The 17,319-nt window shown below is 41.3% G+C and overlaps 1 protein-coding gene across 4 annotated transcripts in view; it reads left to right on the top strand.

Annotated features, from left to right (window-relative positions):
* shc1 (SHC (Src homology 2 domain containing) transforming protein 1) overlaps positions 1 to 17,319 on the top strand; it is a 57,102-nt gene that overhangs the window by 24,631 nt on the left and 15,152 nt on the right. For 2 of the 4 annotated variants that reach the window (XM_022674206.2, XM_022674205.2), the window contains exons 1-2: positions 8,155 to 13,714; positions 15,888 to 15,958. In XM_022674206.2, coding sequence (XP_022529927.2) covers positions 13,142 to 13,714; positions 15,888 to 15,958 — 644 coding nt within the window. In that variant the 5' untranslated portion in view covers positions 8,155 to 13,141. Of the gene's footprint in view, positions 1 to 498; positions 543 to 8,154; positions 13,715 to 15,887; positions 15,959 to 17,319 lie in introns of those variants that run through there. The other 2 variants (XM_022674207.2, XM_022674208.2) reach the window with 2 other exon arrangements.

Below are 17,319 nucleotides of genomic sequence, written 5' to 3'. Positions count from 1 at the left end.
TTGGTACTGGTTTTCATTTGCTGTAATCCATAATCATCAACAGTAATACATCTAGTATTGTTATTATATATGAGTTGTTTTTAATGAGGTTTCCTGCTGTGCTGATTAGAATTGGTGTGGCTCTATCTATCTATTTCTATCTCTCTCTCTCTCTCTAACTGAAGACTGTAGTTTCTCTGTACTTTGCCTTCTGGCTGATAGCAGACGGGATTAAAGTGGGCGGAGACTCTGTAGATCAGGTTGGTCTCAGTCGCTTTATTTACCCATATGTAAATTTCCCACATGTAAAACAGCAGGATTGTAACTCAGGGAAGCTGTTGCAGTGTTCAGCAGTGAAGTGTGAGTCTTTACTATGCTAATGCTAATGCTAGGTTGACCTCAGTTGGGTATGCATTCGACTGTGTGCTTAATGTGCTACGGTTTGCTTCATGTGCATGACTGTGTGATTGTGTGTGTCCATGCTAATGTGAGTTTGTGTGCGCTTTGTGGTGTTTCTAGGGAACAGATACACAAACGCAGAGTGTTATCCAATGGAGTATGTGGTAAGCTTTTGACGTATGCACTTATACACCACACACTTTCACACCACACACACACACACACACGTCACCTGAGGCATAGAGGCTGATCGTGTCTTAGCTAACTCCTGGACGGACCACGCTGGTTTGTTGTTAAGCGATTCTCCTGCGCCTGATTTAACGCTCGGAGCTCAGTATTCACCTCTGGCGTTTTTACATCTGCACCAGCTCTCCCTCCACCCTGTTTATCTTGCCCAACTAGCTGTGACACGGAAGTGTGGCATGTGTAAGTAGGTCTTATTCATGTAGAGGATTCAAGCTAGAAAGAAATTAGCTAGAAGTTCTGATTCTTCATGTGTTAGCAGGCGATAAGTGACCTTTAAATCATAGTTTTCGTTGGAAATAATAACATTATCCAAGACAATGTGTCTATTAGAGATGCACATATTATTATATAGCTTATAGTATTGATTAATAATTAGCCTGAACCTTTTTTTGTTGTAGCACTGAAATGTAAAATATTTTACATATGCATTATACATTCTAATCATACATTTACCTTAGCAGTGCTATTCTAATCATACAATTACTGTAAAAGTGTAGTTTTAGTCATACATTTAGCTCAGCAGTTTAATTTAAATCATAAATTTACCTTAGCAGTGCAATTTTAGTCATGAATTTACCTCAGCAGTTCAATTTATATTATACATTTACCATAGAAGTGAAATTTTAGTCATAAATTTACCTCAGCAGTTCTATGCAAATCATAAATTTACCTTAGAAGCACAATTTTAGTCTTAGATTTAGTCATAGACTCAGCAGTGCTATTCTAATCATAAGATTACTGTAAATGTGAAATTGTCATACATTTACCTTCATACAGTTACCATAGCAGTGCAATTTTAGTCATACATTTACCTCAGCAGTTCAGTTTAAATCATAAATTTACCTTAGCAGTGCAATTTTAGTCATAAATTTACCTCAGCTGAGCCATTTTAATTATACATTTACCATAACAGTGCAATTTTAATCAGATTGCGTGATACATCGCTAAAAAACTTGAATAGCTTTTACATCTTTTTTTTGGCAGAATACATTAAGAATTAAAGTAATTTTCTATTTTCTGTTATATAAAATAATTACATTTTAATTCTATCTTAAAGCAAACCTTCACCTTAAACGTTTATTATAATTTATTTGCCTGCAAAGATTTGGAACATTTAAAACAGGGTTCTTGACGTTACTGAATGCTGGGGCTCGAAATCCAGGAGTTTAAAGGGAAGAAATGCAGGAATATTTGTAAACCCTCTGTTAGCTCAGTTGCATCATTGTTGCATTGTTGTTTTAAGTTAGAGCAGAGTGTATCTTCTGCTCAGTCAGGTAACCTTTCAGAACAGGACTAAAAATATGTGAAATATACCTGGTGGCTGCAGAGTATATTGTTTCAGCTTTGCCACTTTAATATGCGCATACAGAATATCATATATCAGGATGTGCAATATCACTTAAGGCTAAATAAATGCTGCACATCATGCTTTAACTTGCTTGATGCAAAAGTGGGGGGAACAAAAGCATACTGTTCTTTTTGTCCTTGGCATCCCAACCACAGGCAGATAATACCAGCTCAGAGTCAATTATTTTATTATTATCTTCGATACACAGAGTGTGATATTAATATCTAGGCCTGTCACAATAATTTAACCTGTTTATTTGTGGATAATTTCCCAGAAATTATTGTGATTAACGATGATTCAGTCATTTAAAGTCATTTTATGGTACTGAAATAATGCAATTACATCTATCTAAATAGCCACTAAAGCCTAAAAAAATGTTTAAACATTTCCTAACCATTAAAAAAACGCTTTTATTTTGTTAATTTCTGCCTCTGTAGCTCACTCTCACCTTCAACTGTGCTATAGGCGAGGATGATCAGTCAATCAATAATCCCGCCCCCCTGCTGACATCCAACCACCATTATCAGAGGCACACAGCTGCAGCTCAGCCAGTCAGCTCTTCCTTCTGCCCCACCTCTAAACCCATACATCACCCAGTGCCCTGCTCAAAGTATCTCTCCCATTTTTTTTGGCCTTTATTAAATTTGAGTCAAAGGTGGAGTCATTGTGGAGGACATTGTTGTTTTATTCTATATTCTATATAGAATTCTATATTCCATACAGACAACATTTCTCACAAATTCCAAATAAAAATATTGTCATTTAGAGCATTTATTTGCAGAAAATGAGAAATGCGAGAAATCTGAAATAACAAAAAAGATGCAGAGCTTTCAGATCTCAAATAATGCGAAGAAAACAAGTTCATATTCCTAAAGTTTTAAGAGATCAGAAATCAATATTTGGTAGAATAACCCTGCTTACACAGTTTTTTTAAGCATCTTGGCATCATGTTCTGCTCCACCAGTCTTACACACTGCTTTTGGATAACTTTATGCCTTTACTTATGAAGCAAAAATTGCAATACATCACCAAAGAGCCAGTACAGAACAGAATAGGGCTATTTTGTCTGTTTTAATACACTATATACAGTGGCTGGCAAAAGTATTCATACCTCTTAAACTTTTTCACATTTTGGCACCTTACAACCACAAACGTAAAAATGTTTTTTTTTTTTTTTTTTTTTTTTTTTTTGAGATTTTAAGTGATGGACAAAACAAACAAAGTAGTGCATCATTGTGAAGTGGAAGGATAATGATAAGTGGTTTTAAACATTTTAATCAAATAAAATTAGATTTCACCCCCCTTCTGTGAAACCCTACATAAAAAATCCAGTGCGATAAATTCAGTGTCTTCAGAAGACTTAATTAGTTAATAGAGTTAATCCAGCTGTGTGTAATTTAGCCTCAGTATAAATACAGCTGTTCTGTGAAGGCCTCAGTGGTTTGTTAGAGAACATTAGTGAACAAACAGCATCATGAATCAGACCAAAAAACTCACCACACAGATCAGAGATAAACTTGTAAGCCAATGTATTGCATAACAAGCAAAATATGGTTTTGCCCTAATATGCACATATAGCTAAAAAAAAAAAAAAAACACTTAAAAATGATGAGTTTCTTTGATTTTACCAAATTGAAAACCTCTGGAATATAATCAAGAGGAAGATGGATGGTCACAAGCCATAAAGTGCAGGCATAAAGTAGAATAAAGAGAAATAACTGTGATTAAAAACCAACCAGGGTTATTCCGCCACATATTAATTTCTGAATTCTTAAAACGTCTATATGAATATGAACTTGTTTTCTTTGTATTATTTAAGGTATGAAAGCTCTGCGTCTTTTTTGTTTTTGTTATTTGAGCCGTTTCTCATTTCCTATAAATAAATGCTCAAAATGACTATTTTTTTCCTGAATTTGGGAGAAATGTTGTCTGTAGTTTATAGAATAAAACAGCAATGTTAATTTTACTCAAACATAAACCTATAAATTGCAAAATCAAAGAAACTGATTCAGAAACTGAAGTGGTTTCTTATTTTTTTCCAGAGCTGTATATCTAGGAATATGTTAAGTAGAAATGTCTGAAATAGGGGCGAGAGGCGAGCCAGCAGAAAGCCTTATCCAGCAGAGAGCAAATGGATATATATTTTTTTTTAATGCACGTCAGCACAATAGAGGCGTCTCTGAAGCTCCTCTGCAGATCGCACATGTTACGTTTCTGTGGGGAGCTGAGAATGTAGGTCGTGGTGGACTGCAATTTATCATAAAGTGTGGCTCTCAGCTCCTCTGAGTCACTTCCTGTTAGAGTTGGGTTAGTTGAGCCGTTGCGTACGCGCCGTGGCCTGAGCGCTATTAGATTACACCACAGTAAACATCAGCCTCCATGCCCAGACTAACACTCCTGCATGCACCACCGGGTGGAGGGCGAGTCGTCTGAAGCGTCGCCACATGGATGCATCCGTGCGTATCCTCAGTACCCCTCTCGTTTTTTATTCTTTCTGATCTTCTGCTTTTGTAGCTCCTCTGGTTTTCGGTCTGAACTCTTGTCTGACTGTGGTTTGACGGGATGGTCTTCTGCTTTGGTGTGGGTTCCTCTGATCTTGTTCAGATTTGGACAGAAACTTTGCTTGATACTTGTTCTTTCTTTCTTTCGTTTATTCTTTCATATCAGTTTTAAAACAAAAAAAAAACTTTTGTTTAAAGAATGTCATCAAAACGAAGGCTGAAGACTGAAGGCATTTTTCAACAAGAAAATGACGGACTGTTCTGCATTTTTATTTTTTATTTATTTATTTTTTTGTTCTGGGAGCTACAATTCATGCAGCAGAATTTTTATTCTTTTCAGTGGAAATCTATCCCAACTACATCCTTCATCAAGTCTCTCAACCATGGTTCACACATCTGGTAACTTTTTAAAAAGTGAATTCAGGCAGCTGAAGAATATAATTGTCATGTTTCTTGCATGAAACATCATTGATTGCACTGTTCCTCAGCTTCAGTGCTCCTTTAAAGGGTTTGTAAGTGAGTTGCACTTTTTTCACACCTGCCCTTTTACCTCGAATCTTTACTTTCAAACAGTTTGTGCAGATAGTAAAGTTTGTGAAAGGATAGTAAGCTAATACAGATTGTGAGAAGCCATGCTGAATGCTTTGTTTTTAGAAGAGCGTAAAAATGAACTTAAACTTGCCATTTGTGGAGTGTGTGGCTGAAGAAAGGAAACACTTAAATGTGATTTTATATTAATGAGTCATTTTTCTGTACGAGATATTTAGTCTTTTTTTTTTTTTTTTTGGCTTTTATGGCTGAATAATTTTGGTTGCCAAATAGTCAGTGCATCCATACATTGTGTCTTGAATGTTATCGTTTCTCTAAAGCTAATAAACGATAGTGTTTTTTTCTCTCTCTCTCTCTCCCTCTCTCTCTCTCTCTCTTTCTCTCTTTGTCTCTCTATCTGTCTTTCTGTCTCTTTCTCTTTTGGTATCTCTCTCTTTCTCTCTCTCTCTTTCTGTCTCCCTGTCTCTCTCATGGTCTCTCTCTCTCCGTCTTTTTTTTTCTCTGTCTCTCTTTCTCTTTGTGTCTCTTTTTTCTCTTCTCTGTTCAGTTCAGTTCAGCATTGCTTTATTGGCATGAATGTAACAATCAACACTATTGCCAAAGCATAAAACAGAAAAACAAACAAACAAAAACATAATTAATAATAATGAATTAAAATAAAGATTACATACATACAATTACAACAACAGAACTTATTATTATTTACTCTGTCTCTCTCTTTCTCTCATTCTCTCTCTTTCTTTCTCTCTCTCTGTCTCTTTTGTCGCTATGTCTCTTTCTCTGTTTTTCTCTCTTTCTCTGTTTGTCCCTTTCTCTTTTTTTTCTCTCTCTTTCCCTGTCTCTCTCTCTCTCTCTCTTGCTGCAGACGGTGATACAGCTGCGTTTAGTCTCTCAGTTTTTTCTCTTTTTTTCTCTCGGCGCTCCTGACTGACGTTTCAGCGCTCCTCAGTGACCGGGTAACACACTCGAATGAAACCTGACATGATGTCCCTGTTCCCCCAGCCGGCAGTCATGTGCACGTTCCCCCATCCTCCCTGGAAAAAAACTACTCTCCCCTAGTGCACTCTGGGAATTGTAGTTTGCAGCAGCTTTGTTGTCACTGCTTCCGATATTCAGGTCACTTATCTGAGCGGACTGCCGCCGGCGTCTGGAGAATCTAACGGCCGGCGCGTGCAGCCGTTATCATCCCAGCGCCGCCTGCCTGTTCCTGTAGGAGCTCCACGACGGTGTGGGGGAACATATCCACCGTTTAACCTTGGAATTGTTTCCTTGGAATTGTTCTGTCTGTGTGCCGGAAGAGGAGGTCACAGCAGGTTAGAGGAAAGAAACAGAAAGAAGGAAATGCAAAAATTAGAGGAAGGAAAGAGGAATTAACTCATCCCATACAAGCCTTCCTCTGTCCCTACAGCTCTTTGGTTACCAGTGGAGGGTGGTTCACCTGCTTCCCCAGCATCCGTCAGTTCAGTCCTTCCATTCAGTCATCAGCGGCAGCATCCGTCTACTTTCAGTTTTTACAAAAAACACTCTTTTTTCCAATTCAGTAAAATAAAGAGTGGTTCAAAATATCCAGTGACGCATTAAACATTTCCCCTTATCTAAACCCACAACTCAAATACGCAACTGAAATAACTACCAGGAGTGGGAATCGTAGGGTATCTCACGATACATTAAATTAGCAAATACTCACAGTAACTATAAATTTATTGGCCCCAATATCACATAACCAATATTGACAACCAATATAAAACAAAGTACATAGCTAAGCTTGCTCGTGTCCCTTTAACACACATACAGTAACTGCAACTCCTCCAAGTGTGTCTCTTATTATTCTAATGTTAATGTTATTATTCTAATTCCAATGTGTGTGTGTATATATATATATATATATATAATAGATGAATTTTCATGAATAAAAAAAACATTGAGTTTTTGTACATTTCCCTCTCAGTCCAATTTTCACAAAAATTACTCAAATAAAATGCAAACTGTCTTTTGATCACAACATGGGTCAGATCCAAAGTAATATATATACATTCTATCAATATTTACATCTCATTTGAAGATATTTTAAAAGAGTTACATCTGTTACATCTGCCATTTGCGAATTTCTCCTATATATGGTTTGTAGTTTTATATAAAAATGTACTGCAAAATCTAAAAAAGTCTAAGGCTCTAAAATTTAAGATGTGAAAATGCAGTAAAACATGCACTGAATCTAGAGCCTCATCAATAGAAAGCACAAATGGAGAGCAAGATAATAATCGTGATTAATCAACTTACTGAAAGTTGATTAGTCTAAAATTCGACTAATAAAATAGTTATTTGCATCCCTAAAGCTAATGCTAATTTCCATGTTTTATTCCATGTTTATTAATGTTACGCAATATCAGAAATTAGCATCAACCCACAATATATCACACATCAGTGCATCCCCAGCTAACGTACTGTTAATGTACATGCTAGGTACAGCAGGGTACTCTTTTATAATTTGATAGAAACAGCTGTGCTATTAACTCATTTTTACCTTTAGCAATTAATAGTTGATGCATAATTCTCCTGCATAGTTCAGCCCCAACATAAATGCGTAAATGCATGAATGACTGATGCCTGCGAGGAGACAGCCAGCCAGCGAGGGAGGGAGCGAGGGAGGGGGAGCAGCAGAGGCAGGGAGGTGGAAACAGGAATCAGCAGCACCATCAACGTCTGAACGTGCACAGGGAGAGAGAGAGAGAGAGAGGGAGCGAGGGAAAAAGAGAAAGAGAGAGAGAGGGCGCTAGACAAGGAGGCGAAGAGAGCAGAGGACAGTTGGCTGCAGCGCTCACTCCCCAAATGCAGACGGAGGTGGGAAAAAGAGGAGGATGAGAGAGAGCGCGGGGGACGGAGAAGAGAACAAAGGCAGATCGCCCGGCCGATCCTTCGTTCCAGTCTTCAGGAGAGGAGAGAGGGAAGGACGGGATCCGCGTGCGGACGAGAGAGGAAGCAGAGCCCGGCTATGACTTTGTAATTTATTTATTTATTTTCCGGTAACGAGAGGAAGCAAGTCAATGAATGAAAGCAAGACCACGTTGTTCCTCTCTGAGGGAGGAGACTGACTGAGCGAACGAGAGAACAAGGGAAAGGTAGATGAAGAGAGATAGAGAGAGAAAGATGGAGCAAGACGACAAATATGACCACTGACAAAAAACTGCACCATTGAAGGATAGGAACATGAACGTGGACGATATTTGTTCCCGACACGTTGCTGAAGATAATCATGCAAGCTTTTTATATTTGATTCTTTTTGATTGACAGACTGAAAGATTGAACCTTTCGCAGCAGGAGCGAAAATCCAGATGTCAAAAATTGTTTACTTTAGATTACATTTTCTTTTCTGTAGTGTATGTGTGAGTGTGTGAGTGTGAGAGTGTGAGAGTGTGTATGCATAGCCTACTGGTTACTTAAACACTCAATCGTATATATGCAGTCAATAATCAGGTTCCTTGTATGCAAAACTTTGTGCGTTAAGTTAATGAACTCGATTGGCAAAGAGACTTTCTCTTTTCTCTTTGGAAACTCCAGTAGGTCGAGTGCTCTTGGCAGGCAGTCCTTTTTGTAAATGTTCTGTTTTTTGTCCGGAAGCGTAGCCTTGAGCAATACTTGATTTCCTCCGGACTGGTGCGCTGGCTGACGGTGCTTTGTGTAAGAGCCAGCCTTGGACAGCGATGCTATCTGATGCACTCTGCGTGGAGATGTCAGCATTGATTAGCTTTATGGCCGTGGAGACGACAGCCAAACTTTGCTGTCTCATGGCAGCGTGTTCATCAGACTATTGATCCCCCGCAGGACTCCCGCCGAGCCTTCTTTATTCTGCAGCCGGAGTCAGAGTCCCTCTCCAAAGTCTGCTTCGATTGGCCAACAGTAAAGAGAGAGAGAGGACAGGTTTTGTGTTGGTGGGCTCGCCTTTTGTTTGGGTTTCCGTCAAAGATTTTGTCTGGCAGGATTCTGCTCTCCAGTCTATTGCCATGGCAACAACCTGGCTACCGCGAAGTTCTTCTTCTTTGTTTCGTATCTTGCCGTGAAGCGAACTTTCGAGGTCGCTCAAGCTCGCGCGACTTGGGTAAGATCTGTTCCTTCGAGCAAGCTAAGCCAGGATTCTTGGTGCTCTTTTTCTTCTATTTCTCTCTTCTCTTGTCTCACTCTTGTCTAATGTTTGTGTGTACTTTTTCAGTACAATCTGTACAGTTTGCTAGATCATGTTGCATCACTGGCAATGACTAAAGGACTAAATCGACAAGTCATCATTCAATCATTCAGGATTTACACTGGTTTACTTTCTCATAAACTAATCTAAGCGTCTAATCTTGTTTCGTCACAGAAAGTAAAAAGTAGTGCACTACTTTGTCTCATATTGTCGCATTCAGGTTCTTTGACATGTACGTGTGAAAAAAAAAATATATATATATTGTGTATTACCGTTTGCGTGTACATGTACATGTAAAGTTGTGTGTTTTGTGTGTTTGAGTAAAATTGTGTGGTAGTAACTCAGGTTTTGCCTCCACCAAGGGATGGCCAGCCATACTGTGCAATTTTTCATCTGCACTAATTCCTTAAGACTAACTAAAACCTGGCTGATGATTAACCGATTAATCAATTAACCAACTAACATCACCTGAAGCGGACCTGTAAGCCGTAATCGTGAGTGTCCTGCAGAAGTTTCCGTCCTCGTCTTTTACGTCTTTCGTGTAATTCTGGAAAAGTTTTTCACTTGCATACTTTCTACAGACACTTGTTACCTCTTATTTTCCAGCGTCCTACACTGGGATTGACAGTACATCGTGTCTACAGTCAAATGGCAGCGGCTCATTCGTTCAATCCTGGAACAGACTGTCCTATTCCAACAGGGATTCTGCCATACTCTTGACGAACAGGTGCTACATCTGAGCTGCCTTGGTTTGACTCCATCCGAGGCTCGGTTCGCTGTACTGTTACTAAATAAATGTTCTTTGTAAAGTTCTCGTTGGGTTTTCTACTCCCTTTGCACTGTTTCTTCCCGAACACTGTGCTCCACGTGTGCCATGAAGCGTTGGTCACAACACCGAGAGCTTGTTTGTTGCAAACGTTGGATTGCAAACAAACATTTGAATGCAGTTTGATTGCAAATGCACCTGTCCTTTTTTTCCTGAGTGGATAGTGTGGATGGTGTACGTGCAAGTGCGGTACAGCTCGCACAGTAGAACTACGCCAGTGATTCATACTCTGTGCCATGTCCTTGTAACCACTGGTGCATTTGACCTATTGCACTTACCGGACCTCTTTGGAGCTGCACTGAAAAGACACTACTACTTATATCGCAGCTGTTAAACTTTTACACTTTAACATAGCAGCGTTGGGAAACCTTTGTCTTGGAGCAAAGCTCCCAGCAAGGATCTTATTAGAGTAAGTAAGTAAGGAGTCCTGCAGTGGCCGTGATTGCCAATCTGACTGCTCGTCACGTCTTTTAGGACTTTGCTAATGGGTTTTGCTCTACCCGACTATAGCAATTGGTGCTGTTTAGAACAATCTGATTAACATCTCGTCAGTTTATCTGATGATTAAAGCAGCTGCTCACACGTCTACGCTGACGGAAGACAAATATGCAGCGGAAGCCTCTGAGGATGAGAGCCTAATGAGCGAGGCTAGACTACTGCCAGCAGTAGCTCGGGCTGAGAAGTGTGCATACTGTTAGAACAGAAAGTGCTTTGGAGATTAAGGTAACAGATGTAGTGGGATTAGATTGCGATGAATTCTTGTGCTAAGACTGTTCTGCTCGAGTCCGTTCCAGACTGTTTAGAAGCGTCAGCTTTTAAAGACTGTCGCTTTTCTGGCTTGAAGCTTTGTTAGGACTCGAGGACTCAAGGACTTGAGGACCCGGCTAGGTCAAGCTGCTTTCAGGGTAGCTTTTCTCTCAGGAAACAGATTTCATATGATGGTACTATTCCGCAGCTCCTAGGTGTCACTTAAGGTAATGAGGGAGTGATTGATTTTCCAGTCAGCCTCTAATGAGCCCCTCTTCTCCGAGATCTCTGAGGGCGGAACGTCAGACAGAGCCAATCAGGTCTCATTATCATTAGGCTGACAAGCTGGTGTTTGTCATTCTCGGGGGAACTCCGCCTTTATAGGGGTTGGCGGTTTATCACTCTGAAACATTATTATCGCACATGACACTACTGAACACTACTGGACATGGTTCTCATTGTACACAGTTATTTCTGGACCTCTCTTCTTCACCTAAAGCCAACTGCGAGAGGTTCCACTAATGGTGCTCAACATTATCTTTTATAGAGGCAAATATTCGCCTTGTTTCTAGAACAGACACAGAACAGAAACAGAAGTTTCAGGGCTTAATTTTCTTTATTCTTTTGTATTCTGTATTCTACTCTTTCTATATATGGGCATGCATTTCTTTTAATGATCTACCTATACATCTTAGAGTTCAGACCGTACGAACCGTACACCTTTTTTTAAACGAGGAGGAAGAACGGACAAAAAGGCAGCCTGGAGAACGGGAGAGAAGACGTGGGAGGGGGAGCGGGGGAGAGAGAGATCGTCTGGAAGAAGAGAGCGAGCGTGATTGAGAGAGAACGAGAGAGGGAGAGGGAGAGAGAGCGGGAGGAGGAGGAACTCAGGAACAGGGCCCAGTACACTGTGTGGAGGCTTAGGGAGGGATTCCAGGAGAGGAGGGATAGAGAAGGCGGTAGAGGCAGGGGAAGGAGTGTCGAGGGAGGGAGGGAAGCTCAGCCAGAGGTGATTTGGAAGAAGAGGGAAGAGGAGGAGGAGAAAGAGAGGGAGAGGATACAGCTGGATGACAGGGGACCCAGAATCATTTGGAGGAAGAAGGAAAGAGAGTGAAGGAGAAGAGAAAAGAAGAAGAAGGCATGGTCGCCATGCAGGAAAAGGGAAAAGTATGAGTCGAATGAGTGAGTTGAATCCAGACCGGGATTGTGACCTTCCACGGTCTTGATCTGGACCTGGACCTTTGTTTTCTTGAACTCTTAAACTCTTGATCTCGTTCAGGTTCAGTCAGAATCTGTCTGATGAGATATGAGTATGTGTAAATAGCAGTTTTAACCAGGACTAAGTTAGAAGTTTAACTCTAAAAACGATCGTCAAATGATTGATTGTCCTTGGTCTGTGTAATTCTTAAACCGTTCGGTACCTTGTTCGGTCTAATATCCTCATGTAGTGCAGCGTAGAAATAGAGCTCTGTCTTTCATTAAGTGATCAGCATTTACTGGTTCAGTTTTCTCTCTCTCTCGTCCATTCTCTCTTTTTCCTCCCTCCCTCTCCCTCTCTTCCCTCCTCCCCGTTCCGTATTGATCTGTCTGTCCGCTGGAAGCCTCTTCTCTTAGAGTCTCAGCTGCAGCTAATAGGATTTTTATGGGACTCTGTTGGACAAGAGCTGCTCGAGTGGAGCCGAGCGCACGCAAATAGAAGGAAACATGCGTCGTCCAGGCTCCAGATTTTAGAGATTTCTCAGAGTTTCATATTTCTTTCTCTCTCTCTCTCTTTCTCTATCAGTCTGTCCCATATCGTATAAGGCAAGTAATAAACACCAGGAAACAGGTACAATCAGATGACAATCACTCGTAAGATTCTTCTGTAGAGCGTATGGTGCTCTGTAGTGAGGCTAATATAAAGCTTTGAACCATCATTAATACTATGCAGGCTAAGATCTGATGCAAACAAAAAAATTGTGCACAGCTAGTAACATGCACTGTGTGACAACACTGATGTCAAAAGACTGTATGATCTGGAATTTGACAAGAGGCCCTGTCTATTCCACTTGTTTTCACTTGCGCTTTCTCTCTCTCTCTCTCTCTTTCTCTCGCTCTCACTTTTGTTTCCTCTCTCTTCCTTGACACTTTTTTTTTTTTAACTTTCCTCTGATGTTTTTGCGCCGAGCTGTCACTGCACTGTCATCTCTCCGGTTCAGCGATGAAGGAATCAGTAGACGGAGAGAACCGAAGGACTGTTACAGAGAAGAGAATGGTGGTTTTTGATATTTTTGAAAAGAGACACTTAAAGAGAGGCCTAAAGAGAACTTAAAGCACTTTCGATTCGTCTGAGCGGCGTCGCGTCTTCGTGACGGACAAGTCACAGAATGGAACTCGTACCCAAAACGAAATACGCCCCCTTCAGGAGCGACTCTTTTAGCTCCACGGACGAGACTACCTCCAATCCGTCTCTCCCTTCCTCTGCTCCTCTGACCCCTCTCACTCCTCCAGGCATCCCTTCTTCCCTCTCCTCCTCCTCTCTCGCACCCATACTTCCTCCTACTTCTTCCCCACGTGCCACCGAGAACAGCCCCACCACGCTGTGCTCCTTCTTCCCAAGGATGGGGTCCTTGCGGCTTGGGATGTCCGCCACTCTGCTGCCCAGCCTAAAGGCCACAAGTCGCCCAGAGCACGTCGCCGGGCCCTGCGAGCTGCAGGAAGCACCTGCTGCTTCCACACCTGGTGCTTCTCTTCTCTCTCTAACTGCTCCCTCTCCTCCTCCTCGCCCCACACAGGACATGAACCGGCTGGGCGGGGCATCACGAAGGGGCCGGGTGGAAGGGGGCCAGCTGGGTGGAGACGAGTGGACGCGCCACGGCTCCTTCGTCAACAAGCCCACCCGAGGATGGCTGCACTCGGACAACGTGGTCAGCAGCACCGGCGTCTCCTACACAGTCAGGGTAAGGCTTTTACTTTAACTTTAACCAAACTTCTCTTTGGTTTTTTAGAATCATCCTTCCTTCCTGCTTCACTGGGGATCATGACCTGTGGTTTCTAACCATGGTTGTAGAGTAACACCAAGAATCAGTCTTGAAAAGCATTCCCAATCCTAAATCACCTTTTCTATCTTATCAAAGATTGCGTGTGTGTTGGGATTGGGAATAGTGGAAATTGTGCTGGCTATTATTATCCATTCAAAACCTCTCTGTAAAAAATCTCTGCAATGTAACTTAGTGCAGAGCTAAAATTGGACTGGACTTGTTTGTGCTTTCATGCTAACTCTGTAGAGGAAAAACTGATATTGGGATGATCATTCCGTAGCTAGATCAGAAAATTTAAGATCGTACACTATCAGATTATCTGTGCTGTTACTCACTTTCTAAAGATGTTTGTTAATATTTGACTTAAAAATTGAAGTGGGGTAAAGTCAGAATAAAAATCAAAGTACCATATTTTTCACACTGTAAGGCACACCAGATTATATGCACCATTGTTCTACACTAGTAAGAAACAGGTGTGTCGCCATGTTTTTTTCCCTTCTAATTCACATGTAAAGCTAAGCTAAGTAAACACAACTGTAATTCTTAAAAATAAATAGATTTCCAGATTTCCAATATTGCTGTTGACAGCGCTACATTGAGGGAACCCTAAATGTGTTCCAGTAAGCCAGGGCGATATTAGCTAGCGGTTTGTCCCACATAGATTGATTTAACAGGGTAAAAATGCAGACTACAGTCTGATATACTTACCTCTTAACAGCAAAAGAGCTAGTGCTTAGTGCGGTTAGCAGGTAATGCTAATGCTAAAGCTGCTCCAGCAGTGCTAGCTGGAGTAAGCAGCAGCAGCCTACAGGCCAATAATACTCACCTCTTAACAGCGAAAGAGTTAGCGCTTAGTGGCTAATGCTAATACTACTGGAGAACTAAACTGAAACTCCTGTTTAACTCTATACTTCAGCAGAGTGGCTTTACTGCTCCTTAATACCTGACTGATAAATTCATACATAAGGAACACCAGATTATAATGCATTAAAGGTTTTATTTGATAATTCAGGAACTGTGACACAGCAGTGCTGCAGTGTCTGTGCTGGTTCACCAAATGTTGGTTGACCAAATGTTGATACAGTATTTCAGGTCCAGGTTTGTTTCCTGACCACATGATTCTTCAAAACATCATAACCGCTATGAGAAAAGAGAACATGTCTTCAAGCACGTCTTCATTGCAAGTGGCAATCATCGGGGACCAAATACTCTTTGTGCTGTTATGATTATATAGTATATAAGACCAATTGATACTTTTGGCAGTGTGGGCAGTGTGCCAGGTCCTGCTGGAAAATGAAATCCGCATCTCCATAATAGTTGTCAGTAGCAGAGTGAAGCTGTAAGATATGAAGTGCTGTAAGATTTTGTGGGAAAACAAAACTGCACTGACTTTAGACTTGATACTAAAACACAGTGGATCAACACCAGCAGATGACAGACATGACTCTCCAAACCATCACTGATCATCAGTAAATTTTACATTTTATTTACATTAAAATCAAGGGAGCAGAGTCTGGAGGAAGAGTGGAGAGACACACAGTCCAAACTGCTCGAGGTCTAGTGTGAAGTTTCCACCAATCAGTGATGGTTTGGAGAGTCATGTCTGTCATCTGCTGGTGTTGATCCACTGTGTTTTATTATCAAGTCTAAAGTCAGTGCAGTTTTGTTTTTCCGCAAAATCTTACAGCACTTCATATCTTACAGCTTCCCTCTGCTGCTGACAACTTTTATGGAGACGCGGATTTCATTTTCCAGCAGGACTTGATGCACATGGATGCCGAAGGATATGGAATTTCAGCACAACACTGCTTCTTTTTTTATCTACTAATGTTTATTGGGTAAAAAGTCCGAACTGCAAACAAACTAAAGCGCGGTTCAGCAGACCTGGACCAAGTCCACCACGATTTCGTCAAAATGAAGCCCTGCTGTTGTGGCTTTATTGTGTGCATGATCAAGAGTTTAACAGGAAATGCTGTTTCTTTTAGGTTTAGTGTGTGTGTGTGTGTGTGTGTGTGTGTGTGTGTGTGTGTGTGTGTGTGTAATGCAGGAAGTGGTTTAGGCTAACATGTTTTGTTGTTTGTTCCCTCTGCAGTACATGGGCTGTGTGGAGGTTCTTCAGTCAATGAGAGCACTGGACTTCAACACCAGAACTCAGGTTACCAGGTAAAACACGTTTACACACACACACACACACACACGTTCATTCACACACTGCTGCTAATTCACGTCCATTTGTCTGCTCTCTGCCAAAGGCATTAGCATGTGTATGACACACACACACACACACACACACACACACACACACATGCTCACATACACTCTCTTCTAACGGTGGGTTAAAAGACTCTCCTTTGATTAAATATTAATATCTCTCTCGCTTCCCCTTTCTCTCTCTCTCTCATGTTCTCTCCCTCTCTCTCTCTCTCTCTCTCTCTCTCTTTCTCTCACTCACTTATATATGCCCCTCCCCTCGTGTTGTGGTCAGTGCTGGTGGGGGAGGGAGCATGCCCGAGCGAAAGAGAATTTTCCTTCTCCTCCAACCTCTCTCTATCTTTCTTTCACTCCAACCCCCCCTTATGTGCAGGCGAGTGTGTACTGTGTGTGTGCAGTGTGTGTGTGCTGTGTGTGTAAAGTGTGTCTGTGTGTGTACAGTGTGTGATATGATGCCACTGGTCCAGAGGAACTGCGAGCATTTGTGTAATGGACATTCTCCACTGGACGGAAGTGTTACACAGGGTGTATGCACATGCGTGTGTGTGTGTGTGTGTGTGTGTGTGTGTGTGTGTAAGAGAGAGACATTTTAATGCCATCAGCCCTGCCTTGCTGCCACACACACACACACCACACACTCTTATTATAGAAGCCTCTGAAAGCCTTTGGAATCTGTGTGGTTTCTGCTTTTCCGTTTAGCATTTAGCATCGCTAGCATCACACTGCTGTTTGCATGCTTTTTTTATATTACATTTAAAAAAATAAAAAAAACAGCTAAACGTATCATGTATGCCAGGGGTCGGCAATCAAGTTTGGCCGCGGGCCAGATATTTTCCAAGCCATTACGTGGCCACAAAAATAAGTTCTGTTTTGTAAAATGTAAAAGTGTAATGGGATGGAGTGCTGCTACAGACTAGTAGCTCTCCAGCCCAGAGGGTTGTTGAACCCAATTGCAGAACAGTTGATCTCAAAGCAGGTAAACCCAAGAAGAAAGGAAAAAATAGTTAATAAATAAACACACAAATAAACCTGCTCCTCACGCAGGATCGAACCCGTGTCATCAGGGTTGCGGCCCAATACATTACCACTGCCCCGGCTAGTGAATTGGGACACAGCCAGGAAAAAAACACCCTTATAAGGAGATAGGGAGCCCAAGAACGGGCAGAAAAACGAGAACTTAACTTTATAAAACTGTGCTAAGATGATATAGGCGAGGATGATGTTTTTGTATACTTTGGTACGCAGACGCATCATCTCAATATGCAGATCAGTCAATCAATAATAATCCCGCCCCCCTGCTGACATCCAATCAT

The sequence above is a fragment of the Astyanax mexicanus genome, chromosome 6 (genome assembly GCF_023375975.1).
Source record: "Astyanax mexicanus isolate ESR-SI-001 chromosome 6, AstMex3_surface, whole genome shotgun sequence".
Classification (NCBI taxonomy): domain Eukaryota; kingdom Metazoa; phylum Chordata; class Actinopteri; order Characiformes; family Acestrorhamphidae; genus Astyanax; species Astyanax mexicanus.
Note: the sequence above shows the minus strand (reverse complement) of the source record. Positions and strands in the feature narration are given on the sequence as shown.